At 38.4% G+C, this 27,885-nt stretch overlaps 2 protein-coding genes and 1 pseudogene across 9 annotated transcripts in view; 1 reads left to right on the top strand and 2 right to left on the bottom strand.

The window, feature by feature from the left end:
- Positions 1-27,885, top strand: part of SLC15A2 (solute carrier family 15 member 2) — a 779,020-nt gene that overhangs the window by 622,812 nt on the left and 128,323 nt on the right. The window lies entirely within an intron of this gene.
- The window catches only part of IQCB1 (IQ motif containing B1), a 48,340-nt gene continuing 35,007 nt past the window's right edge, over positions 14,553-27,885 (bottom strand). For 7 of the 8 annotated variants that reach the window (XM_004278549.3, XM_033403344.2, XM_049710150.1 and 4 more), the window contains 3 exons: positions 20,210-20,341; positions 18,575-18,731; positions 14,553-17,736 (listed from right to left, as the gene is read on the bottom strand). In XM_004278549.3, coding sequence (XP_004278597.1) covers positions 17,507-17,736; positions 18,575-18,731; positions 20,210-20,341 — 519 coding nt within the window. In that variant the 3' untranslated portion in view covers positions 14,553-17,506. The remainder of the gene's footprint in view (positions 17,737-18,574; positions 18,732-20,209; positions 20,342-27,885) is intronic. The other variant, XM_033403343.2, reaches the window with a different exon arrangement.
- On the bottom strand, positions 20,349-27,885 carry LOC101287922 (pirin-like; annotated as a pseudogene).

Below are 27,885 nucleotides of genomic sequence, written 5' to 3'. Positions count from 1 at the left end.
TGGTAGATGGCAAAATGCTTAGGAAAGATGCAAGCAGAGATGGAGTATAGTGGGTGCGGGGGACTGCAATTTTAGAAAAACTGAGACCAGGCATGCTGGCTTTTGCTTCATTCTCTTGTACTTCTTAAAACTTGGAATGTAAAGGGCAGCCCTTCCAGGGCCCAACATGAGCCAGGGCTTGCAGGGCTTATTCTGCAGGCTCTCCAAGAGATTTTATTTGCGGTCAATGAGCAAGGGAATGTTGCTGTATATCAACTGCAGCTGTTTAGGGTTGAGGCACCCAGCTGACTGCATCAACAGCTGAAATTGCTCCCTGATGATGTGCAGACCTTTCATGTAGCTGGTCTCTGTGAGTTATATTTAAATACAGTCATTAAATAAAATCCTCACTAATCAGGATTCCCTAGTGGTAAAGAAGTCTAAATTATGAGATCTGGATTTTGTATGAAAGTATCTGTGTATACTTGTCCACAGAGGTCTGGGTCTTTATCTATATTCCCCTAGGTCAGCAAAAATCCCAGAAGGATCCAGAGTGTACCAAATACCCAATACTCAAAGCCTAAGAAAAGACTGTTCTGAAATCCCTAGCCCTCATAAGTAGTAAGTCATGGGTGTCTCCTCTGGAAGTGCAGAGATGCCTGTGCATACTTTGGTGCCCATTTCTTGACTAGGGCCTGCCTACAGAATGCAGCCACAGTAGACGGGACTGGTGTCCCACCTACATTGAGGACAGAGGGACTGCTGCTGTGTGAATTGTTTGGGCTTTGTTCTGGTGTCCCAAGGAGGCCAATATGACATGGGGTAGATTTCAGGCCATTTGTCTCCATGTCGCAGTTGGTAGTCATCCTTCATGCCAATTAACTCCTAGAAACAGATGCCAGAGGAAGCTCTTTACAGGAATTAGGACTTCTGTTCTCCTGACTTTCCTCCTGGGAATGTCAGCACTCCTGATTAAGCACTAGACCCATGGAGAGACTGAGCTGACTTTAGGAAAACTGAGACCAGGCCTGATGACTTCCAGCTTCCTGCACTCCTTAAAACTTGAAATGTACAGCAGCCCTTGATGTGTTTTTTTCCAGCCCAGCTCCAGTTTTTGCTCTCCATGGGTCCCTGTAGATAGTCTATCTTTGACGATGGAAGAGATTAGGATTTGGGGGCTCTTCTGTCTGTGGAGCTGCAGGTGTCTCCTTGCCTCCTGCTGGATGAACTTTGGGATGGGGACCAAGGATGGCAGGTTGTTTCTTGAGAAGGCTATAAGTGTGGAATGAGTAGATGTCCTGATTCAGCTTCTCAGAGGCATCAGAGATGCCTGAGGGATACAGAAACTTGCTGATTTATGCTCTTATCTTGATATTAAGGCCTTGATATTAAGGTCTTTCAGCTCTTGCTGGGCATCCTCAAGCAGCAGCGGTTTTGCCCAAAGGTGGGCAGGGCTAAGCAGGAACCCTGGCACATGGGAGAACAGGAGAGCTGAAGAGACCAGGCATTCTTGCCTGGAAGATGGCAAGAGTTGTCTCCCAGCTCTTGCTAGGATCTGCTCCTCTGACAGTTGAAGAAGAAACCACTGTTAAAACTCCCCCTGTGTCTTCAGGGGCTAGAGATGCTATAACTGTTTGACTCAAAGGCCTGGAATAATCCAGGCTCCAGGAGAATTGATTGAGCACTCTTCTAACTTCAAGAGTCTTCCCCCACAGAATCAGCAGGCTCTGGATACTTCATGGAACATGTGGAGCCAGGCAGAAAATCTTGGAAGCCCTGGTGGGCAAAGGGTGGGAATGGCTGAAACAAGTGGGATTATTCTCTATAGGGGATGAAGCCACAGTAGTTTGTAGAGGAGAAGCAACATTTATGCCACAAGAACTCAGTTACTATTTCTATATGAATTGTTACTGAGCATTTACAATATATGAGGAAGTCATATGGGGAGCAGTGGTGACTTTCTCATCCTGAGGCACCTAGAGCCAAGGGCATGAGGAACCTGAAATCAAAGAGAAGAAAATTCCTAGGAGATGTAACCATACAGCTCTTATTCAGCATTGATTCAACAAATACTTACTAAGCACAGACCATGTGTCAGGCACTTTATGTGGCTTATTTTTTATCTGGGATCTAAGAATAAATCTCGGGCCTTTAAAGCAGGCTTTGTGATGGAGACTTCTCTAGCCCATCAATTTGAAGAATGTTCTTATCATGTATCTTAGGGGATGTGGTAGGCCCCTTTTTTGGAGAACTCCCAAGTACTATAAAAGTCCCTCAGGATACAACTATATTTAATGGTTAATATACTAGCACGAAGAGGTCACTAGGACTCAAGTTACATATCAAATTGGCATCTCTGATATGCTTCATAGGTACTTTCAAGGACTGTATCACTAAAGCCTACCCTCATCAATATTCCTAGTTTAGAATATCAAAAAGTTTAACATAGTTACCCCACTACTGCTGGTATAACTAATAAATCTGCATGTAGAGCAGATATTGTGAGGAAGTCTGTAGACCTCCTAAACATCTCTAAATTGTCCTAGGTGTGTCCTGCTCAATGAACTCGCCTTGATCTTTATTAGAAGATTTCTTTAACAATTAAGAGATTTTCTGCATTTATTACTTTAGAGTTCTGCGCATGCTGTTTAGGAAGGTGTATTCAACCTAGAGTCAAAACTAAGATATTAATAGGTTTTGTATAACCAGCAGTTAACAGTCTCTCTTCTGATCTCTGAAGGAAGTGCAGCCCTAGCCTTTTTCTCCTGCTTCATTCCTCTCAGCCCTCAAGATGACCAACCTTCTAATTTCCTTGGCTTACACACATTTTAATTAGGCTGACAGGCACAAGAAATACAGGCTGATTAATATGAGTGAAAGATTTGGCTGCATAATATATAGACCCAGTAATAAGACACCTTTTAGGACTCCTGTAGGGACACAGGTGTTGAGTCTCTGCTCCCTTGGAGACTCTTTTCCATTAAGATACATGACTTCTTTATGCCTGTGTAATGCTGAGGGTTGCACATTCTAGAGACAGCCATCTAGGACCTTGCCTCAACTCGCTCTCTCTTTTTTCTGTAATATTTATTTATTTATTTGGCTATGCCAGGTCTTAGTTGCAGCACGCGGGATCTTCGTTGTGGTGTGCGAGATCTTTAGTTGCAGCATGCAGGATCTTTTACTTGTGGCATGAGGGATCTAGTTCCCTGACCAGGAATTGAGCCCGGGCCCCCTGCAATGGAAGGATGGTGTCTTAACCACTGGATCACCAAGAAAGTCCCTCAACTCTCTTGTCCTCTCTATGTCATATGGGCATCCTATGAAGCCAATTTATTCATTCCATATTTATTACTTTAACTTGATCTATTTTTTAATCTTTCTATTCTGCCTATTAGATATTTTTTTGAGTATATTACATGAGAATTCAAAGCACTTAAAATTGCTTGGGTCTCTTAAAGGCAAGACTGCTTTTCCATGTGTGCTAGCCAAATCTTCACGCAACAAATAGTTACCAAGTGCCTTCTTCATAATACATTGGTTGAATAGATATACTGTTTTTTCATTCCCTCTTCATGGAACACTCCCCTTCTACTCCTTGAGCTGCCCAATTCATTCTTTTTTTTTAATCATAAAATTCTTTTCTATCCACTTTATATTTTATTTCCTATATTTAAAAAATTTTTAATTTTATATTGGAGTATAGCCAATTAACAATATTGTGATAGTTTCAGGTACACAGCGAAGCAACTCAGCCATACATAGACATGTATACATTCTCCCCCAAACTCCCCTCCCATCCAGGCTGCCACATAACATTGAGCAGAGTTCCCTGTGCTATACAGTAGGTCCTTGTTGGTTATCCATTTTAAATATAGCAGTGTGTACACGTCGATCCCAAACTCCCTAACTATCCCTTCCCCCCACCCTTCCCCCCAGTAACTGTAAGTTGTTCTATAGGTCGGTGAGTCTGTTTCTATTTTCCAAATAAGTTCACTTGTATCATACCTTTTTAGGTTCCACATATAAGGAATATCATATGATATTTCTCTTTCTCTATCTGACTTACTTCACGCAGTATGACAATCTCTAGTTCCATCCATGTTGCTGCAGATGGCATTATTTCATTCTTTTTAATGGCTGAGTAATAGTCCATTGTATATATGTACCACATCCTCTTTATCCATTCCTCTGTCAGTGGACATTTAGGTTGCTTCCATGTCTTGGCTATTGTAAACAGTGCTGCAATGAACATTGGGGTACATGTATCCTTTCGGACCATGTTTTTCTCTGGATATGTGCCCAGGAGTGGGATTGCAGGGTCATATGGTAGATCTGTTTTTAGTTTTTTAATGAACTGTTCTCCATACTGTTCTCGAAAGCGGCTGTACCAATTTACATTCCCACCAGCAGTGTAGGAGGGGTCCCTTCTCTCCAAACCCTCTCCAGCATTTACTGTTTGTGGATTTTTTGATGATAGCCATTTTGACTGGTGTGAGGTGATATCTCATAGTTATTGCATTTCTCTAATAATTAGTGATGTTGAACATCTTTTCATGTGCCTCTTGGCAATCTGTATGTCTTCTTTGGAAAAATGTCTATTTAGGTCTTCTGCCCATTTTTTGATTGGGTTGTTTGTTTTGAGGATATTAAGCCTCATGAACTCTTTGTAAATTTTGGAGTCTAATCCCTTGGCAGTCACATCATTTGCAAGTATTTTCTCCCACTCTGTGGGTTGTCTTGTCATTTTGTTTATGGTTTCCTTTGCTGTGCAAAAGCTTTTGAGTTTAATTATGTCCCATTTGTTTATTTTTGTTTTTATTTCCATTATTCTGGGGGACAAATTGAAAAAAATATTGCTGCGATTTATGTCAGAGAGTGTTCTGCCTATGTTTTCCTCTAGGAGTTTTATAGTGTCTGGTCTCACATTTAGGTCTTTAATCCATTTTGAGATTATTTTTGTGCATAGTGTTAAAGAATTATCTAATTTCATTTTTTTAGTGTAGCTGTCCAGTTTTCCCAGCTCCATTTGTTGAAGAGACTGTCTTTCCACCATTGTGTAGTCTTGCCTCCATTGTCATAGATTAATTGACCATAGGTGTGTGGGTTTATTTCTGGGCTTTCTATCCTGTTCCATTGATCTATGTTTCTATTTTTGTGCCAGTACCATACTGTTTTGACGACTATAGCTTTGTAGTATAGTCTGAGGCCAGGGAGTCTGGTTCCTCCAGCTCTGTTTTTCTTTCTCAAGGTTGCTTTGGCTATTCAGGGTCTTTTGTGTCTCCATACAAATTTTATGATTTTTTGTTCTACTTCTGTGAAAAATGCCATTGGTAATTTGATAGGAATTGCATTGAATCTGTAGATTGCCTTGGGTAGTATACTCATTTTGATAATATTGATTCTTCCAATCCAAGAACGTGGTATATTTTTCCATCTGTTTGTGTCTTCTTTGATTTCTTTCATCAGTGTCTTATAGTTTTCAGAGTACAGGTCTTTTGTCTCTGTAGGTAGGTTTATTCCTACGTATTTTACTCTTTTCGATGCGATGCTAAATGGGATTGTTTCTTGAATTTCTGTTTCTGATCTTTCATTGTTAGTGTATAGAAATGCAACAGATTTCTGTTTATTAATTTTGTAACCTGCAATGTTACCAAATTCATTGATGAGCTCTAGTAGTTTTCTGGTAGCATCTTTAGGATTTTCTATGTATAGTATCATGTCATCTGCAAACAGTGACAGTTTAACATCTCCTTTTCCAGTTTGGATACCTTTTATTTATTTTTCTTCTCTGATTGCCATAGCTAGGACTTCCAAAACTATGTTGAATAAAAGTGGCAATTGGGCTTCCCTGGTGGCGCAGTGGTTGAGAGTCCGCCTGCCGATGCAGGGGACACGGGTTGGTGCCCCGGTCCGGGAAGATCCCACATGCCGCGGAGTAGCTGGGCTCGTGAGCCATGGCCGCTGGGCCTGCGTGTCCGGAGCCTCTGCTCCGCAATGGGAGAGGCCACAACAGTGAGAGGCCTGCATACCGCAAAAAAAAAAAAGTGGCAAGAGTGGACATTCTTGTCTTCTTCCTGATCTTAGAGGAAATGCTTTCAGCTTTTCACCATTGAGTATGATGTTAGCTGTAGGTTTGTTGTATATGGCCTTTATTATGTTTAGGTATATTCCCCTCTATGTCCACTTTCTGGAGAGTTTTTATCATAAATCTGTGCTGGATTTTGTCAAAAGCTTTTCTGCATCTGTTGAGATGATCATATGGTTTTTATTCTTCAATTTGTTGATGTGGGGTATCACACTGATTGATTTGTGGATATTGAAAAATCCTTTGATCCCTGGGATAAATTCCACTTGATCATAGTGTATGATTCTTTAAATGTATTGTTGGATTCGGTTTGCTAGTATTTTGTTGAGAATTTTTGTGTCTGGGTTCATCAGTGGTATTGGCCTGTAATTTTCTTTTTTTGTGGTATCTTTGTCTGGTTTTGGTTTCAGGGTGATGGTGGCCTCATAGAATGAGTTTGGGAGTGTTTCTCCCTCTGCTATATTTTGGAGGAGTGTGAGAAGGATAGGTGTTATCTCTTCTCTAAATGTTTGATAGAATTTGCCTCTGAAGCCATCAGGTCCTGGACTTTTGTTTGTTGGGGGTATTTTAATCACAGTTTCAATTTCAGTGCTTGTGATTAGTCTGTTCATATTTTCTATTTTTTCCAGCTTCAGTCTTGGGAGACTGTACCTTTCTAAGAATTTGTCCATTTCTTCCAGGTTGTCATTTTATTGGCATATAGTTGCTTGTAGTAGTCTTTTATGATCCTTTGTATTTCTGTGGTGTCAGTTGTAACTTCTCCTTTTTCATTTCTAATTTTATTGATTTGAGTCCTTGCCCTTTTTTTCTTGATGATTCTGGCTAAATGTTTATCAATTTTGTTTTTCTTTTCAAAGAACCAGCTTTTAGTTTCATTGATCTTTGCTATTGTTTTCTTTGTCTCTATTTCATTTATTTCTGCTCTGATCTTTATGATTTCTTTCCTTCTACTAACTTTGGGGTTTGTTCTTCTTTCCCTAGTTTCTTTAGGTGTAAGCTTAGGTTGTTTATTTGAGATTTTTCTTGTTTCCTGAGGTAAGATTTTATTGCTATAAACATCCCTCTTAGAACTGCTTTTGCTGCATCCCATAAGTTTTGGATCATTGTGCTTTCATTTTCATTTGTCTCTAGGTATTTTTTAATTTCTTCAGTGATCCATTGGTTGTTTAGTAGCATATTGTTTAGCCTCCACGTGTTTGTGTTTTTTATAGTTTTTTTTTCTTGTAGTTTATTTGTAATCTCATAGTGTTGTGATCGGAAGAAATGCTTGATATGATTTCAGTTTTCTTAAATTTAAGGTTTGTCTTGTGGCCCGGCATATGGTCAATCCTGGAGAATGTTCCATGTGCACTTAAGAAGAATATGTGTCCTGCTGCTTTGGGATGGAATGTTCTATCAATTAAGTCCATCTGGTCTAATGTGTCACCTAAGGCCTGTGTTTCCTTATTGATTTTCTGTCTGGATGATCTTTCCATTGATAAAAATGGCTTCTTAAAGTGCCCCACTATTATTGTGTTACTGTCAATTTCTCCCTTTATGGCTGTTAGTATCTGCCTTATATATTTAGGTGCTCCTTTGTTGAGTACATATATATTTATAATTGTTATGTCTTCTTCTTGGATTGATCCCTTGATCATTATGTAGTGCCCTTCTTTGTTTTTTATAACAGTCTTTATTTTAAAGTCTATTTTGTCTTATATGAGTATTGCTACTCCAGCTTTCTTTTGATTTCCATTTGTGTGGAATACCTTCTTCCATCCCCTCACTTTCAGCCTGTATGTGTTCCTAGGTCTGAGGTGGGTCTGTGTTAGACAGCATATACACGGGTCTTGCTTTTGTATCCACTCAGCCAGTCTGTGTCTTTTGGTTGGTGCATTTAATCCATTTACATTTAAGGTAATTATCGATACATGTATTCCTATGGCCATTTTCTTAATTGTTTTGTGTTTGTTTTTGTAGGTCTTTTTTCTTCCCTTCCTCTTTTGTTCTCTTCTCTTATAGTCTGATGAACATCTGTAGTGTTGTGTTTGGGTTGCTTTTTCTTTTTCATGTGTGTATCTGTTGTAGTTTTTGGGTTTACTGTTCCCATGAGGTTTTGCTATAACAGTGTATATATGTACAAGGTATTTTTGTAGTTGCTAGTCTCTTTCCCACCTAGAGGAGTTCCTTTAACATTTGTTGCAAAGCTGGTCTGGTGGTGCTGAATTCTCTTAGCTTTTGCTTGTCTGTAAAGCTTTTGATTTCTCCATCAAATCTGAATGAGAGACTTGCTGGGTAGAGTATTCTTGGTTGTAGATTCTTCTGTTTCATCACTTTAAATATTTCCTTGCCACTCCCTTCTGGCTTGCAGAGTTTCTGCTGAGAAATCAGCTGATAATCTTATGGGGATTCCCTTGTATGTTATTTGTCATATTTCCCTTGTTGCTTTTAATATTTTTTTGTCTTCAATTTTTGTCAATTTTTTTACTATGTGTCTCAGTGTGTTCCTCCTTGGGTTTATCCTGCCTGGGACTCTCTGCCCTTCCTGAACTTGGTTGACTGTTTCCTTTCCCATGCTAGGGAAGTTTTCAGCTATTATCTCTTCAAATATTTTCTCAAGTCCTTTCTCTCTCTCTTCTCCTTCTGGGACCCCTATAATGTAAATGTTGGTTTATTTAATGTTGTCCCAGAGGTCTCTTAGGCTGTCTTCATTTCTTTTCATTCTTTTTTCTTTATTCTATTCCACGGCAGTGATTTCCACTATTCTGTCTTCCAGGTCACTTATCCATTCTTCTGCCTTATTTATTCTGCTGTTGATTCCTTATAGTGTATTTTTCATTTCAGTTATTGTATTGTTAATCTCTGTTTGTTCTTTAGTTCTTCTAGATCTTTGTTAAACATTTCTTGCATCTTCTCAGTCTTTGCCTCCATTCTTTTTCTGAGACCCTGGATCATCTTCACTATCATTATTCTGAACTCTTTTTCTGGACAGTTGCCTATCTCCACTTCATTTAGTTGTTTTTCTGGGGTTTTATCTTGTTCCTTCATCTGGGACATAATCCTCTGCCATTTCATTTCATCTAACTTTCTGTAATTCACTCAGTTCATTCTTTAGTTCATTTCTTTGAGGGACTTCTTCTGGTCATCTCCCAGACTAAGTTAATGACTCTCATATACACATCATTTCCTGCAAAATAATAGTCATCACAGTTTAAATCATTTACTTGTTTAATGTTTATCTCTTCTATTGGAACATAAGCTTCATTAGCAGAGACTGTATGTGCCTTCTGCATCTAGCACAGCATCTTTTACGTCATAGATGCTTATAGGTATTCATTGAATGAATAGTATCTTAGAGTTTAAAATCTCTGATGTAATAGACACTTTGTCAAACACTGAGAACTCAGTCTTCAACAATTATTATTTGAGCACCTCAAAGTGCATAAATAATAGTTGAGGGACTAAAAAAAATTATAGGGCACCATCCCAGCCCTCAAGAGATGTTCCATAAAGGAGATGGGCCATTTTCATGCAACAAATTAAATACCTACATAAATCTCAAGTACAAAAAGAGTGAGTGAATGAATAGATGATTAATTGAAATGAATAAGTGGTTCATTTTAGAGTTGTATAGACCTGGATTTAAACTTGGGCAAGTTAGTCAATGTCTCACAGCTTCAGTTTTCACATCTATAGAATGAAAATTATAAATGTTCCTATCTTGTAGGGTTCTTGTAAGAAATAAATGAAATAATGATCATAAAATACTTAGTAGAGTCAGGCACTTATCACACAATAAATGTCAACTATTTATTGCAATAGTTGCAGTTAAACGCAACAGCAGCAGTTGTAGGAGAAAGAGTAGGAGTAGGATTAGGAGTAGGAGTAGTATAGTTAGGTTCCTGAAAAGAGGCAAGGTGGGATGATTTGATGAAGGGTCTATGAATAGCATATCCTTACATTCTCAGATAGACTAGGTAAGGAACAAACTGTTAAAGACTAATGCTGCAAGATTATCTTAGATCAGGAGTTCTTAAACTTTTGGGTTTCAGGACCACCTAATATACTTAAATTAATGATGACTCTGTATTAGCATTCTCTAGAAAAAACAGAACGAATACATCTTTTTTATAGATATATAGTTATATATAAGAAGAGATTTAGTATAGAAATTGGCTCACTGGTTAAGGAGGATAAGTCCCACAATCTGCCTTCTGCAAACTGGAGAACCAGGAAAGCCAGTGGTATAATTTAGTCCCAGTCCAAAGGCCTGAATACTAGGAGAGTCAGTGGTGTAACTCCCAGTCTCAGGCCAAAGGCTTGAGAACTGGGGGACTGCTGGTATAAGTCCCAGAGTCTGAAGGGCCTGAAAACCAGAAGCTACTATATCTGACATCCTAGCTCAGAAAGAGACAATAAGAATTCACTCTTCTTTCACCATTTTTGTTCTATTTGGGCCCTCAACAGATCGGATGATGCATGCCCACATTGGTGAGGGCAGATTTTCTTTACTCAGTCTATTGATGCAAATGCTAATCTCTTCCAGAAACACAGGCACACCCAGAAATAATGTTTTACCATCTGTCTTGGCATCCCTTAGCCTAGTCAAGTTGACACATAAAATTAACCATCACAGATCCCACTGAACTTTTGTTTAGGTAGATTATATCCAGTGATGTGCTGGTAAATGTTTAACAACTGGGGTAAATGTTTCTTCAAGGGTAAAATTTTAGACATGTACCATTTACTGATTTCTGTGGTATAGGCACACCCACCATGTCTGACTTCAAACTACTAATATATCATCACTGAATGTGCAGAAATGTTGAGAAACACACACACACACACACACACACACACACACACACACGGTATTTCCCATATAGGGATACAGTAGATATAATACTTTCAAATACGATTTATTGAACTGTCAGTTTATGTAATTTTATTTTTTTATTTTTTTGTAATTTTATTTTTAATAATACCTTTTAACTAAGTAATATTGGTATGTATTCAAATGTGAGTTCATATTAATATATAAAGTTGAAGTTTAATAAAATTAATTTTTACTCCTTTATCAAGAACATTCTTAAGTGAAGGTCATCTTTTGTTTTCAATACTGTGAATGCCTGGCTATGAAGAATGCAATGGTTACTGCTAACAGTCGGGTGCCTCTGCCTTGATTTGTGCCAGCAGTTTCACCACCATTGCTTTTGTACTATCATTGCAAATATTGACACAGTGTAAAAGGCAAATAACATCTTAGTATTATGATGAAAATAGTTTTGACTCTTCAGTAAGTGAAGGGGTCTCAGGACAACCCCCTACAGGGATCCATAAGCACACATTGAAAATCATTGTTTTATACTGTAGACTCCTTAAGGGAAAAGGTTGACTTTAATTTTTAAAAAATTATATTGCTTATGTTATATAATTTGAAACTCATTAACCCAACTACAACATGCAGATGTACAACTCTCCAAACATTTTTTAGTCTTACAGACATTAGGTATTTATCAGTTAACGTTTGCCTACAGAACACAAGCTCTTCAGTTCCTCTATTTGCTGACCAAGAAACTGTAGAACCTCTCTTCAAAAAACCCATTGAAGAAGTAAAGTAGAATGTTTAAAATTTTATTAAGAAATAGGAAATGTTTTTTTGGAAGTATAACTTTTAAGCCCTTTAATTCATATGAATGTGTTAGAGTGGCTATGTAGATATAGTTTTGTTACCATGAATGTTCTCGACACTTTGGCAAAGAAGAAGTAGGCCTTTGAGAACATCATATTTTCCTCATTTCTTTGAGACATGTACAAACTCAAGTAAATACATTCAAAGTCAGAAATAGACATTTAAAAACAAACTGGCCTAATATTTCCATATGGTTGCTTTTATTTTAAATGTAAATGTGACCTATGAGAGTGAGTCCTATAAATGCTTTTTTTCCCAGATCTTATTTTAAATGTAGAGCTTTTCTGTCATCCTTTGAGACTTTACATATCCCCATTACTTACATTAATTATTTCACAACAGTCCTAAATAGGAAATGATTAAGAGTCTATGGAAAAACCACAGCCATGAATCCATGGTATGTTCACTGAATCATCCAAATGGTAGGGTTTCTATTTTCTCAGATGCTGTTGTCTTCAATCAGATGCCTGCCATCACCCAGATTCCTTAATCGAGATATTTATTTCTTCATACCAGCTTTGACTGTCTAATATCCTTTCATTGCACCCTGCAGGACTCTTAAACATTCCTTGCCAGGCAGGTGTAGTGATAATCAACTTCCTCAGCTTTTGTTAATCCATGAATGTCTTAATTTCTCTCACACTCTTGAAGCACAGGCTCTGGACGCGCAGGCTCAGCAGCCAAGGCTCACGGGCCCAGCTGCTCCGCGGCATGTGGGATCTTCCTGGACCGGGGCACGAACCCGTGTCCCCTGCATAGGCAGGCAGACTCTCAACCACTGTGCCACCAGGGAAGCCTGGGATTCTTGTTTGACAGGTTTTTTCTCTTAGCACATTGAATATATTGGCCCACTGCTTTCTGGCCTCCAACGTTTCTGATAACAAATCTGCTGATATTTTATTGAGGATCCCTTGTATGTGACAAGTCACTTCTCTTTTGCTGCTTTTGAGATTCTCTATCTTTGACAGTAAATTAACTTCTAAATTGATTAAAAATAAGAAAAAATCTTTCATATTTACTTTTTACAATTTCCCTCACTTCTTTTCTTTGTGTAGATCTAATTTCTATCTTGTATCCTGTTCCTTCTTTTAAAAAATCTTAGTTTTTCCTTTATGATCAGCTTTGTTTTTCTGGAAAAAATCTTTATTTTGCCTTAATTTTTTGAAAGATATTATTGCTGTATATGGAATTCTGGGTTGATAGTTTTTTCTATTAGCATTCTAAAGATGTCATTTCCATTGTCTTCAGGCTTTTATAGTTTCTGATGAGAAGTCTATTGAAACTCATATTTGTTCCTTGGTATAAAATTTTCCTTTTTCTCTGCTCTCATGATTTTCTATTTATCTTTGATTTGAAGCAATGTGACTATGATGTATTTAGGTGTGCTTTTACATTTGTAACATAATTGTTTTTTATCCTGCTTGAGGTTCTCTGGGATTCTTGAATCTGTTTCATTAATTTTTCAAAAATCCTTGGCCATTTTTACTTCATCTATTTCTACCTCATTTCTCTTTCTTCTACTTCTGGGACTTCAATTACTTGCATGTCATATTGTTTGATATTGTCTCCTAGCTCTTGGAGGCTCTATTCTCCTTACTTCCCCACCCCTCATTTTTTTCTTTTCTCTTGGTGTTTCTGTTTGGAAAATTTCTATTGATGTATTGGCAAAGTTACCTATTCTTTATTCAATTCTAGTCTGCTAATGAGCCTGTCAAAGAACTGCTAATAAACGTAACCTCTGATATTGTGCTTTTGCTAGCATTTCCACTAATCTATTTTAAAAGCTTCCATCTCTGTGAAATTCCCCATTTGTTTTTGCACGTTGTTTACTTTTACATTTTGTCTTTTATTAATCACAGTTATTAAGGTATTTTTTTGTGAGTTCCAATATCTGAGTCATCTCTGAATCTCTGAATCTGAATCTTTTGTCATCTCGACAAAAGTTTTTTTTTTTCCCAGCTTTTTAGTGTGTCTCAATTTTTGACTAAACGTCATACATGTATAGAACAGAAAGGACTAAGGTAGATACTGCTTATGCCCAGATATGGGTACATCTCTCTTTATATCAGACAGTTAATGTGGGGTTGTTGTACAGTAAAGAATTTGTTCTTTGCCTCGAGTTCCTGCAATGGGGCTTCTAAACCCTTGGAATTTCCTGAGCGATAGGAGTGTCTTTAATCTTTGTGGTGGGCTCAAAGGGATTAGAGTTTTGAGGCTTCGAGCCACATGATATCAGCCTGACCTTCTGACCACTGGAGAGGTGTCAGGGGCTGGAGATTGCTTTCTGTCACATGGCCAGTGGTACAATTAATCATGCCTATGTAATGAAACTCCAGTAAAAACTCTGAACATTAAGGGTCATTTGAACTTCCTGGTTGGTGAGCACATCAGTGTGCCAAGATGGTGATGCATCCTGATTCCATGGGGAGAAGGCATGGAAGCTCCATGTTTGGGATCCTCCAAGACCTTGCCCTAAGTGTTCTTTACTTGGCTAAACCTTATTTGTATCATTACAGCAAAACTAGTCATAAGTATAATGTTTCCTGAGTTCTCTGGTTTATCCTAGAGAATTATCAAACCTGATAGGTTTGCGGGAACCCCCAAATTTGTGGTAAGTTGGTCAGAAGTGTGGGCAGTCTGGGTATATCTAAATTTATGAGGGAATTTTGTTGGGGACTATGACCTCAACTTTGGAGTTTGCATTAACTCCAGTGGATAATATTATATCACACACAGCCAAAAAGTACATGAAAAGGTACTCCGCATCACTAATCATCAGGGAAATGCAAATCAAAACCACAATGAGACATCACCTCACACCTGTTAAGATGTTTTATTAAAAAAAAACAAGAGATAACAAGTGTTGGCAAGAATTGGAGAAAAGGAAACCCTTGTACACTGTTGGTTGGAGTGTAAATTGGTACAGCCATGATGGAAGAGTATAGAGGTTCCTAAAAAAAAAAAAAAAAAGAAAACCAAAAATAGAATTACCATGTAATCCAGCAAGCCCCCTTCAGGGTATATACCTGCAGGAAATGAAATCAGTATCTCAGAGACATCATTGCAGCATTATTCACAATCTTCAACATATGAAAACAATCTAAGTGTTAATGGATGAATAGATACAGAAAATGTCAGAAAATATAAACATATACTACTATTTGGTCATGAGAAGAAAGGAAATCCTGCATTTGTGACAAGGATGAGCCTGGAGGATATTGTGCTAAGTGAAATAAGCCAGACAGAGAAAAACTATATGACATCACTTGTTATGTGGAATCTTCAAAAAAAAGGTCAAACTCAGAAACATAAGGTAGAATGGTAGTTCCCAGGGGCTAGGTGGGGGAAATGGGGAGATGCTGGTTAAAGGGTACAAACTTTGTTATAAGATGAATAAAGTCTTCAATATTTAATCATTAAAGTTCAGTAGCAATCATTAGCATTAGCAGACATCTGCTTTGTATTGGTGTAGGATTTCTGGGCCCAAAATCATTTCCTGCCTCCCTCCCAGGAGAGAGGGTTTTTATTTCTATCCTTCCCTCAGCAACACTGGATCTCTACTTGTATCTGGGGCTAGACTGTTCGCTACCCCACACGCCCCCCCTGCCCCCACACAGACAGCTAGGTTTTGTTTCTGTCCCTTCCTTAAGCGCAATGGAATTTTCTCTGAGCCTTGGAGGTAAGAGGGCTTGCTGCCCCTGCTCTAGCAGCTTAAGACTTTTAAGAGAAGGGTTTGGGAAAGCAGGTGAGTCTTTGGGCATGTCACCCAACAGCAGCCTATCACTTCATGTTTGCCTGTGCCACTAAAGGCATCTCTGCAGGTCTCCTGCCCTGCTCCCAAACTTTCTTGTTTGTGTTTGGTAAAGGTCTAACTTCTCCTTCGGAAGTCCCTAGATATTCTAAACTGACATGCTACCCACACTTGGCCTTTAAGAATGTTTTTTTTGTTTTGCTTTTAAAACATGTATTTATTTATTTGGTTGCACCAGGTCTTAGTTGCGGCAGGCGGGCTCCTTAGTTGTGGCTAGCCAGCTCCTTAGTTGCAGCACGTGGGCTCCTTAGTTGTGGCATGCAAGCTCTTAGTTGCGGCATGCACGTGGGATAAAGTTCCCTGACCAGGGATCGAACCCAGGCCCCCTGCACTGGAAGTGCAGCCTTATCCACTGCACCACCTAGGACTCCTAAGAATTTGTTAACATTTTAGTTGATTTCTTCCTATCCAGCCACCTTTGACTCTTGTGCTCTACTAAAGATGAAATGGGGGACTTCCCTGGTGGTGCAGTGGTTAACAATCCGCCTGCCAATGAAAGGGACATGGGTTCGAGCCCTGGTACTGGAAGATCCCACATACGGTGGAGCAACAAAGCCCGTGTGCCACAACTGCTGAGCCCGCATGCCACAACTACTGAAGCCTGCGTGCCTAGAGCCCATGCTCGGCAACAAGAGAAGCCACTGAAATAAGAAGCCCATGCACCACAACGAACAGTAGCCCCCGCTCGCCGCAACTAGAGAAAGCCCACGTGGAGCAATGAAGACCCAATGCAGTCAAAAAAAAAAAAAAAAAAAAGATGAAATGGTTTATTTCACAGATACTGAGTCCCATCAATTTACTTGGTTATCTTGAGGCCTCAACTATCTGATAGGCTCAAGAAAAATGATTTTTATAGATTACCTGGCATTTTTTTTGTTAAGATGGAAGAAACATTCTCATGGAGATTTTTACATTCTAAGTGAAATCAGAACTCTCATCTCCTTATTCTTACAAATGAATTTTATTCATTTTCAATTATGAATAACAATTACATTAGAATCTTGACTAGAATTTTACTAAACTAACTTTGGTGGGATGAACAACATTATAGTATTTGGTCTTCTTATCCAGAAATACTGGTTTTCCTACTCATTTATAGAAAAAGCACACTCCAGGTTCCTTATGATACAGAGTCAATGATTTAATTGATTTTAACTTAAATTCCATATTAGCACAAACATAGAGGTGGCTTCTGGTATTAAAACACAGTTAAAGATAAACAGGAAAATCAGAAATTATTAGATTGGAACCAAATAATCATGTAGGTATTGAGAATCGTAATAGAAAGTAAGCATTGTTTTAGCTCTGAGATTCCTAAGAGACAAATCAAAATGCAAATAGTGTGTTATATAGTTCTCTTAGTTTAATACAAAGAATGCAATTTTATCAGGAGAAATTTTTCTTGCACTGAATCCTAGGAGGACTTTTTAATGTAGTTCCTTTTAGAAATAACAAGATACAAATTGAGTTCAAACACTGTTTGGTCGAAAATAGTCAAATGTCTTTCAAATGACCACTTCTTTTCCTCACCATAATAAATGCCAAGAGCACATTTCCTATATTAATAGAAAAATCAATAAGTGTGAAAAGCTGAAGTAACCCTGACAAGTTTTTCAGAACAATTGTTGAAAATATTCAGAAAACACCTTTAGTTGGAAAACAGCAGAAACAAAAATAGAAATATCACATTTCATATATGCAATAGAATACAATGCTGAGTTTAGTTCCATAATAAAAGTCATACCAATTTTTATGTGTGGCCAAGGATGGAAGTATGGATAAAGAAAAAGAACTGAAATCAAGGTAGAAGATAACTCTGCTTACTGCCTTCAAGTCTTGTTTGGAGAGGAACCTCTGGAAAACCATGAGTTAGGATAACGCTAGTCTACTAGCATGTCAGAGGCAGAACCCATATAATCTCTAGAAATATAATTTGTCATTCCTCCAGGTAACTCCCTTAAGGGGGTTTGGTTCCACCAACGAATAAAGTTCCTAATTCTATACTAAGTTCATCCTTTGGGACATCAATCTCATCTCTTGCCTCTTCCCCAAGCTTCTTCCACCAGGGTGCTTGTATATGCTTCAGGGTGGTAAGATGGGCCTGCTTGGCCTTGGCTGCCACAGGCCTGGATCTGCTTAGGAAGAGCTCAGGTTCTTTTCCTTCTGCCTCCTTCAGACTTGGTGCTTCTGTAGTAAACAGAAAATAAAAAGGTGAGTGGAAGAGTTCTGTACCAAACAAACAGGAACTTGGAAACTACAGTGTTGGAACTCTGCAATAGCAGGCAAAAACAAGGTTCCAACTCTGAGTCTATTATTATTGTCAGCTGTAGATGGCATGTGACTATTCACAAGTTGTAGCCCATGCTTCCGTGTTTAAAGGGAAAGAATAAAAGAAAGAGGTAGATTTTCTTAGATGGTTTATTTAAAAGAGCAGAAACTTTTAATATAATAGCAGAATCCTTACAGATGAGAGGCTCAGTTCCAGCCACCTATCCATTCAAAAACACAAAATTTGCAAGTAATGGCACTAAAGAGAGGACCCTGGCCCTTTTTGCTCCACAAATACTAAAAGTGTTTCAGAGGCCATCTGAGACACTGGCTTCATGGATGGGATCTCTCATTAAATGCACCAGTGGTTGTGAGAAGCAGATGAATTAATTTTTGTGAAAACACTTCATTAAAGTGCCACCATAACCACTCTCATCATCTACTTTTAAAATATGTTCAAAAAGCTTTTCATACTGTATAACAGAATCTGGCTAGTAGGGCTCAGCACCTTTATAATTAATAACTTTTCTGAGTTGACACATATCAATGATCACAAGGCTGAGGGAAGCAGTCAAGAAGGTTATGGGGTCTGCATCATTTGAAATCATTGTGTGGTGATATGATCTAGGAGAAATTTCTGAGGATAGGAGATGGGTTAATAGACCACTAAATGGTGTTTTCCTTCTGAAGATCTAGATGTCACAAAATCTTACATAGGCTGTTCCTTTTAGGAAGCAAAAATGGAATGAGCACATACTCATCAACTGTTCGATGTTGGTGTTGATCCGAGCCATCAGTGCCTCCCTGTGCTGTTGGGCTCTCTCTTCTAGAGCCCTGCCCATGAAGTAGTGTTGCAGTCGTTCTTGTGCTTGGGAATGGAGCTCCCTGCTGATCACATCTGATACCTCAGAGCCCTGGGAACAAAGGACAAAAAAAGTGTCACACGAAGGACACATATATCAAAGTATGTTTCACTTAACCACTTAGTAGAGGTTCTAGAATGCTTAGCTGTCTCTCATCAATTGAATGTTATGGTTGATATCTACCTTGTACTCTTGAGCAAGCATTAAATAGCCTCTTAAAAGCAGCTTTAAATGAAAATGCAGGTGGGCCAGATTCTTTTTGGTATGCTCCTATACCTCACTTCCTCACATAGTATGGTATTCTGGAAGAAGAGATAAGATTGAGAAATCATAGTGAAAATTACAAATGGTTTGGTAAAGATACTGGCCTGGAAGAGGAGTAACAAGACCAATCCTTTTGTTCTAGCCCCACCTGGTAAGACTACCTAACTTCTTGTCCTATCCCCACTCCCAAACTTATCTAAGCCATAATGTTATAACGGCTTCTAATTTCACAGAACAAGGGACAAAATCATTCAAAGGACCATATTCTTTTGGCTAGTCAGCTACTTTAAAAGGAACTTACCTAATTAGTTTGGACAAGGATGAAATAATCTCAACATTGAAGCTGACAGAGCTTCTGACACCCCAGCTTTCTCAAATATTCCAGTTCATGGATCTTGGATACAGCCCTGTTCCAGCTAACACCTTACTTTTCAGCCACAGAGTAACAGGTGTACTAGAGTATGGCTAGAGCAGCACTTCTTTTTTTAACAGGAGAATGCATCACAATCACACACAGTGCATTAAAAAAAATAGAGATCAAAGATCTAAACATAAGGACTAAAACTATAAAACCCTTAGAAGAAAAGACAGAGGAAAAGCTTCATGATATTAGATTTGGCAATGATTTCTTAAATATGACACTGAAGGCACAGACAACAAAAGAAAAACCAGACAAACTGTACTTCATCAAATGAAAAAGTTTTGTGTATCAAAGGACACTATCAACAGTAAAAAGGCAGCCCACAGAATGGAAAAAAATGTTTGTAAATCATACATCTGATAAGGGATTAATATCCAGAATATACAGAGAACTCCTAAAACTCAACAACACAAAAACAAACGACCTGATTAAAAAATGAGCAAAGGACTTGAATTGAAATTTCTCCAAAAAAGATATACAAATAGCCAATAAACATATGAAAAGATGTTCAAAATCACTAATTATTAGAGAATGCAAATCCAAATCACAATACCACTTCACATTCATTAGGATGTGAAAATAATAAATGTTGGTGAGGATGTGAAGAAGTCTTGCTGACGTAGTACGGAAAACCACTAATTTGAAGTGAAGTCTCCCTTACTATTGACTTTACTTATATGGTCCACGTAATTATAAGACGCCAAATCCATTGACTACGGTAAAGCAACTGCATTACCTTATGCCAAAAATAAATGTACATATACAGCTGAGACACTTATTTGTTGGTGAATATCACCCACTGCAATAATGTAACACTGGTACCATGGCACAAAAGCCTACATACGGGATGTCTTCTGATATAGTCATCCACTTGTTGCTTCAGTTCAACTCTGCGTGCATCAGTGAGTTCTCTGAGTCCTTGCCAAGGAGCAAATAGTTTCTTTTTCTTACGGCACTTTGCTAGGAATTTAAGAGTCTGGGACAAAAAAAAAAAAAGATTTGTGATTTTTTTTCTTCCCTAGCAGAACTATTTCCTTCCTACCAAAACATATGATAGTGACAACAGCTGTTAACCCTTTTATGTATGGGGAGAAAGATAGGATTGTGACTGGGGTGACAGAGGACAATAACTTTATCGTTATATTCTTCTGTAGTGTTTTAATATTTTACAAGGATATATTCATGTATTATTTGTACAGAAGGCAATAAAGAAAAAAAAAGGGAAATCAGCTTTGGGTTCTAGTCTTAATTCTAGCCTCTTATAAAACTGTTTGATTTGGGGCAACTCATTCAATCTCTATAGGATAGGTTCTATGTCTACAGAAAACAGGGATCCCAATTGTACTTAGCCAAAGGATTGTAAAGATCAAGGAGAAGGTATACAAGAAAAAGCTTGGTAAATGAATGTGCTTTCTCCTGTCCTTCAGAATGAATTCCTGGTAAGAAATCTTTTAACAGGCAAGATGTGGAGACACATCTGAAATTATTCTGCCCAATTTTTTTTTCACTCTTCTCCCTTCTTTGTAGTTTTTACTTTCATCAAAGTTATATGTTCACATTGCTTAAGGCAAGGGTTGGCAAATTATGGCCCACAGGTCAATCCAGTCTGCTGCCTGTTTTTGAACAGCTGAAAAATGGTTTTTTACATTTTATATGATTACAAAGTTCAAAAGGAAAAGAATTAATTCATGACATGTGAAAATTATGTGAAATTCAAAATTCAGTGTCTACAAATGTTTATTGAAACAAGAGTCATGCTCATTTGTTTACATACTATCCACAGCTTCCTTTGGGCTACAACTGTAGAGTCGAATAGTTCCAAGAAACTGTATGACCTGCAAAACCTAAAATATTTTACTATTTGATGCTTTCCAAAAAGTTTGTTGATATAACTATTGTTTAAAGTGTCAGTTTTAGAAGAATTGTTAAAAACCTCTCCCCCAAAGACAGCAACTTTAGTTCTTTCAGGTTTTTCTTCTGATGTTTATCTCCATCTACATTTTTGTGATTTTTTTCAGTGATAGGTATTATCTATTGACTTTCTTGTATGAAAGATAAGGACTTAGCTCTCTTTCACACATACTTTCTATATCTCCAAATATCCAATATTATTAAATCATAATTTTAGTTAATGTTCAGTGTTTACATTATTATGACTACATAAAGGCTATTCATTTTTCAACCATGTAGTGATGATTACTTTTTCTTCCTTGCATATTTTTATTTTCACTGGAATTAATAACTCTATTATTTTCCTGTGCTTATTTTTCTATATATTTATCACTGATTATCACAATTTCTGCCCTAACTGTTCATACATTAAAACACATCAGGCAATCTATCAAATTAATTTCCTTAGATACACATATTCTGGAGCTTTCTGACTTGTTCCAATCTGGATAGATTATTCCCTATGCTTGGTGCATAGCTGTCATCCCGAGATCTCCCATTCCCCATCATCTTGGTGACTCTTTTCATCTTTCCTTTGTGTTTCCTGGATTCCATGTTGTCCTTTCTTGGGTTATTCCTTTGTTTCAGAGACTTTGTGATGCATAAAAATGTCTTTAGTGTATCTTTACCTTTAACTGATGGTTTAGTTGGATGTAGAATTCTAGTTGGAAATCATTTTCCCTCAAACATTTGACAGCCTTACTCCAATATCTTTTAGCTTCCAATAATGCTGTTGAGGAGTACTTTTCGCCCCAGTGTATTTCACAATAATGTGAAATAGATGTGAGTGTATTTTTGTCATTGTATTGGACATTCAGTCTTTTTAATCTAAACCACATGATATTCAATTCTGAGAAATCTTAAATTATTTGATTTCTTCTCCTCCAGTTTTTTTTTTTTTCTTTGTTTCAAATGTTTGACCTCCTAGACTGGTTCTGGTTTCTTTTTGCCCTGCTCTCTAGATTTCCCAAACCTTTTTTTCTAGCCCTTTTATTATGTCTTTCTTTTTTCTGTCAAATTTTATTCCATTTGTTCCCTGTTATCCAGCATCTTGGTTTTTGCTTCATGTATTATTTTCTTTTAGCTCTCGGAGAAAATAATACATTTTAAAAGTTTTCTTATCCCTGCAATATCTCTATTTCCACCAAGTAGTTTTATTCTATTTGTTTTGGCCTTAGCTTCCTGCAGACGTCCAGTGATACTTTCACCTGATATTTAAGAGTGGGCACTAAAAAGCTGTTTAGAAATGCTGAGCAGATGGGTAGGGTTTATCTATTCTGTACTTCTTTATAGGGCTACTGAACTGGGCTGTTTCATTGGAGTACCTCATTGTGAGTACATGTATAACTATTCCCTTGGGCTGTTCAGATTTCCTAAAGAAAATGTTTTCAACCTACTGTTTACAGGATACAAGCCTGGCTGACAGCACTGAGATCTGAGAAGAAAAAAGGGCTTGGAGGTTTTCACATTCAGTATAAAGATTTCCTTAATACACTTGTTTTTACTATAGTACTTGAGCCTTCAATTGCGCTTACATTCTCCTATTGAGATTTTCTCCTTTTCTTCTATTCTTCCCTTTTCTTGATTTTTCTTCCTTGCTTCTCCTTCTATCTTTCCTCTACTTCCTGCTTTTAGTATGAAGCCAGGCTTATGATGCTACTCTGGGAACTCAGAGTAAAGTTTCCAGAACAGAGGAATTTTTGCCCTTAGATCAGAAAAGTCCACCTTGACATCTCTGTCTCTTTTCCTCATTCTTTGTCATTTTAGGACTCTCTGAAATTGTATTTATCTCCCAATGTTTATTTTTTCAACTGGTTTGTTTCAGTAAGTGCTTTTGTTGTTGGTCTTTAATAGATATGTATATTTGATACTGTTTTGCTATAATCAAGTAGCAAGAATTAGCTATCATTCTGGCTCTAGAGAGCAGACGCCAGCAAACATCACCTTCTTTCTGAGCTGCTTCTTTTTTTTTTTTTAAGAAGGAACAATTAGGTTTATTTGCTTGTGCCAGGAAATATCTCACATACATTGCTATAAAAACCATGTTTATCACTTTAGTGTGGAATTCTTTAGAAGCACTGGCAACTTTGGAAACTGGATGCACTGAACTGGTGGATGCCACAGATGGAAAATTCTAGAAGGCAGCCAGACCTGCCCTTGTGCTTGTCACTAGTTTCCAGTCTTTGATTTCCAGGTTTTGGCTCTTTCAAAGCCATTTTTCACATTTCTGAAATCAAGAATGGCCTGAGAAATCTCTTCATTTGTGTGCATCAAAAATGAACCTAGAGTAAAAAGAGACATTCAGAAAGTTCTGGGTGATGAGAATTTTCTTCTACCACTAAAATGGTGCATATTTCTGTAGTTCTTAATTTGAAACAAACTCAGGCATATCTGAATAGCAAACGGTTATTTTCCCAGCATCAGATCCTCGAGGATGGTAAAACAGGTTTTTAGGATTGTGTATGATTATAAAGACCAAACTTCAGATAAACATATGCAATTAGACCTCACTCATCCATTGCAGGCTGTCATCAGCAATGGCAATCTCTTTATTAAAAACATTCTTAGGTTTGGTTCTATTATGACCATTTTTGTAGTTTTAGTTCTTTTTACCTTCTTTATTTTTTTTAATTGAGGTATAATTGACATACAATATTATATTAGTTTCAGGTGTCCAACAATGATTCGATATTTGTATATATTGGGAAATGATTGTCACAAAAAGTCTAGTTAACATCTGTCACCATACGTAGTTAGAGAATTTTTTTTTTTCTTATGATGAGAACTTTAAGGATTTACTGGGGCTTCCCTGGTGGCGCAGTGGTTGAGAGTCTGCCTGCTGATGCAGGGGACACGGGTTCATGCCCCGGTCTGGGAGGATCCCAAATGCCGCGGAGCGGCTGGGACCTTGAGCCATGGCCGCTGAGCCTGCGCGTCCCACAACGGGAGAGGCCACAACAGTGAGAGGCCTGTGTACCACCAAAAAAAAAAAAAAAAAAAAAAAGATTTACTGTAGTTGTCAGTTAAATAGCATTGGCTGATGTCAAGAACTGAACTGATCTGATAAAAAAAAATTGGCACATCTTGTCATAGTTTTCGTGTCTCTGCAGTATATGAGGCTGTGTCCTTACATGAGGAGTCTAAGTAATTTTTGAAAACTAGTAGCACCTCATTGACAATAACAAAAGATTACAAAAATTTCAAGTCAAGAAAGAATCACATTTTGGATTCTTTAGGGGTCAGCACACTTCTCCATGTTGAACTGTCTCTCTCTCTCTTTTAAAATTTATTTATTTAATTAATTTATTTTTGGTTGCGCTGGGTCTTCTTCATTGCTGTGCATGGGCTTTCTCTATTTGTGCACAGGCTTCTCATTGCGGTGGCTTCTCTTGTTGCAAAGCACGGGCTCTAGACACGCGGGCTTCAGGAGTTGTGGCTCACAGGCTCTACAGCACAGGCTCAGTAGCTGTGGCGCAAGGGCTTTGTTGCTGCACGGCATGTGGAATCTTCCCGGACCAGGGATCGAACCCATGTCCCCTGCCTTGGCAGGTGGATTCTTAACCACTCGCTACCAGGGGAGTCCCAACAACTGGTTCTCTTTCTTTCTTTCTTTTTTTTTTTTTGCGGAACGCGGGCCTCTCACTGTTGTGGCCTCTCCCCTTGCAGAGCAACAGGCTCCGGACGCGCAGGCTCAGCGGCCATGGCTCATGAGCGCAGCCGCTCTGTGGCATGTGGGATCTTCCCAGACCGGGGCACGAACCCATGTCCCCTCCATCGGCAGGCAGACTCTCATCCACTGCACCACCAGGAAAGCCGAACAACTGGTTCTCTTAATGGCTCCTCAGGAATTAGGACAAAGTGGCTTCTCTCAGGATCCTTGTTCTCCACCTGGACACTGTCACCTTCCCCCAGCACAGCTGTGTGATGAGGTTCTATCTTTTGTTGGGTGTTAGGTCCAATATGCACGTTTCCAGATATGGTATAAATGAAGCTTGATCACCCTTTAGGAATAGGCTGGGAATGCTTTGCTCCTTGGTCCAATCTTAACTCCAAATATAAAGTTGGTGTGTAAGTGTCAATCTTGGACTTGATTCCCAGGGGTTCTCCAGAAATGACAGCAACAGTAACACCATCCTTACGGGTTTAGGGATTTTGCTGCTTTTTACTTCCTGGTACCAAGGCTCCACCATCTTCTGTGAGCTCCTCAAATTAACCCACAGCTGTAGGCCATGGACTGACTCCTCCGAGCAAGGCATCTCTGCACAATGCCCCAGCCCATGGTCATCCACTGTAGGTCTCCTGTGTTCAACTGACCAGCATGTCCACAGAAGTCTTCGCTGGCCATGATAACCCCCTTCCAGGAGGTAATACACTGTTTCAAAACCTCAGTGTGGGTGATCAGGAAATCCACCTGGTCTACCGCCTTTAAATTCATCAAACAGTAAAAATGGATCCAGATTTTTAAACTAAGGTCAGCCAATGCTTCTGCGGACCCATGCTCCAACCCCTTCTGACTGCTCCCAGCTAAGCACTGAGGGTAACCTTGCAGGATGCCATATAAAGGCTAAAATGCGAGCATGCTGAGGCTTAGCAGATTGCAGTGCTCTGCAGAAAGAAAAGTCATTTGCCACTTGCACCAAATTGCAGAGGACCATTTAAACATCCCTGGCCATCTCCCTTGGAGACTCCCCTGGGAGTCTAAAGCTGGCCGGGGAGGGTGGGGTCCTGCTAACTGATCGATGGCACCGGTCCCGCCTGGCCCCATGGATACCCGGTACTCCAGTGTTCTTGGGGGCCCCTTCTGAGCTTAAGAGATGAAAAAGCAAGAAAAGAAAATCCTGGAACATTAAGAAGGAAAAGACAGCTAATTCTTCAAATTTAATTCTAATACTATACCACTACATAGAACTCCAACTTGTTTACGTAAGGATGTGTAATTTGAAATGAGCAGGTGTACATAAGGTTTTCTTGATTTTTATCTATCTGAGAAACAATGCCTCTCTTTTACGCAAAGTGAGGGACAGAAGGTAAACAACAGTTCTGGCCTTTGTCTGCCAAGGACACTAATAACCAGTTCCTCCTGAGGGATAAGTTCAATGAAATGATATTCCAACTTCATTCTGTGAAATTGATAATTATTTCCTTTTCTTTGTTATCAAGGTCATCTGCAGTGCTAATAGAAATATAAAATGAGTCAAATATGTAATTTTTAATTTTCTGGGAAGCAGAATAAAAAGGTAAAAACAGGTGAAATTAATATTTTGCATGTACTGAGTTACATAAGCATAACTCAATATATGTAAAATATTAGCATTTCCACATGTAATTAAGACTCCGTGCTTCCACTGCACCACTGCAGGGGACACAGATTCCATTCCTGGTGGGGGAACTAAGATCCTGCATGCTGCCACGGAGCCCAGCCAAAAAAAAAAAAAGTCGGTAGCCACGAGGTAAAGGTATTAGAAAGGACCCAAGGCACTGATATCCATGGGTCCATGGGTTAATCCTTAGGTGGCATTGCTTAGCAGAGGGTAAACAGCAGATGTGGGTGTGATTCAGTGATGGTGCAGGACGGTTTTTGTTGCACACATGGCCTAAAATCCCCAAAAGAGCCTGAGAAAGATGGAGGCAGCAGACATCTCTTCCTATTTCCCTAGTATTTACTCTGTTTTTTAAGTGGTTTAAAAAAATCTTTGTAAAAGCTTAATCAGAGAAATCAATAAGGAGACTGTTCAAAATCTATCACTGTGAAAAACTGAAATTGACCTAAAGTTTAACAATAAGGGATTTAACAATAGGGATTAACAAACAAAGTTCAACAAAAAGGGATTTAGGTCAATAAATTGACCTAAAGTTTAACAATAACAATAAATAAGTTTAATAATAACAATAAAACTAAATGCTACATGATCTGAAATCCTAATATGAACGTTAACTATGTATAATAACTAGACATTAGGAAAACTGGTCATTAAGTGAAATAGACAGCCTTGTACTATGCTTTTCCAAGGCAATAAAATATTACTATGCTCCAGATAAATCCCAGGAAGATCATCATTTAAGAACACCATTCTATAATTCAAGAATTACAATGATCTAATTATACCTAATGTATTATCTGTGCATTAAAAAACATCTAATATGATAAGCTGCTCCTACGCAGGACTTTACAATTGACAAAATACTTTCCCATAAATTAGGTCATCTGATCCACATAACAACTGAGTGAAAAAGATAGGGTAGACATTCATTCATATGTCAAGCACATGCAGGAAGCTGACAATAAATAAGACTTCATTCTTTACCCTTGAGATTCTCATTGCTCAAGTAAGAAAGAAAAAAATTAACAAATAACACTGCATTTTGGTAAATGATGTACAAGGGTCTATGGAAATACTAAGGACTGAATGTCTAAATCATTTTGGCCAGTGATAAGGATGTTCTCATTTTAAGAAACTAAGGCTCAGAAAAGCTAAGTGACTTGACCAAGACTTTACAGCAGATAAACAGGAAAGTCAGGTTTGAACCCATGTCTTTGCCTCCTAATCCAGTACTCTTTTTACTAACTCA

Source organism: Orcinus orca, chromosome 5 (assembly GCF_937001465.1).
Source record: "Orcinus orca chromosome 5, mOrcOrc1.1, whole genome shotgun sequence".
NCBI classification, from domain to species: Eukaryota; Metazoa; Chordata; class Mammalia; order Artiodactyla; family Delphinidae; genus Orcinus; species Orcinus orca.
The sequence above is the reverse complement of the archived record's forward strand: the minus strand, read 5'-3'. Positions and strand labels throughout refer to the sequence as shown.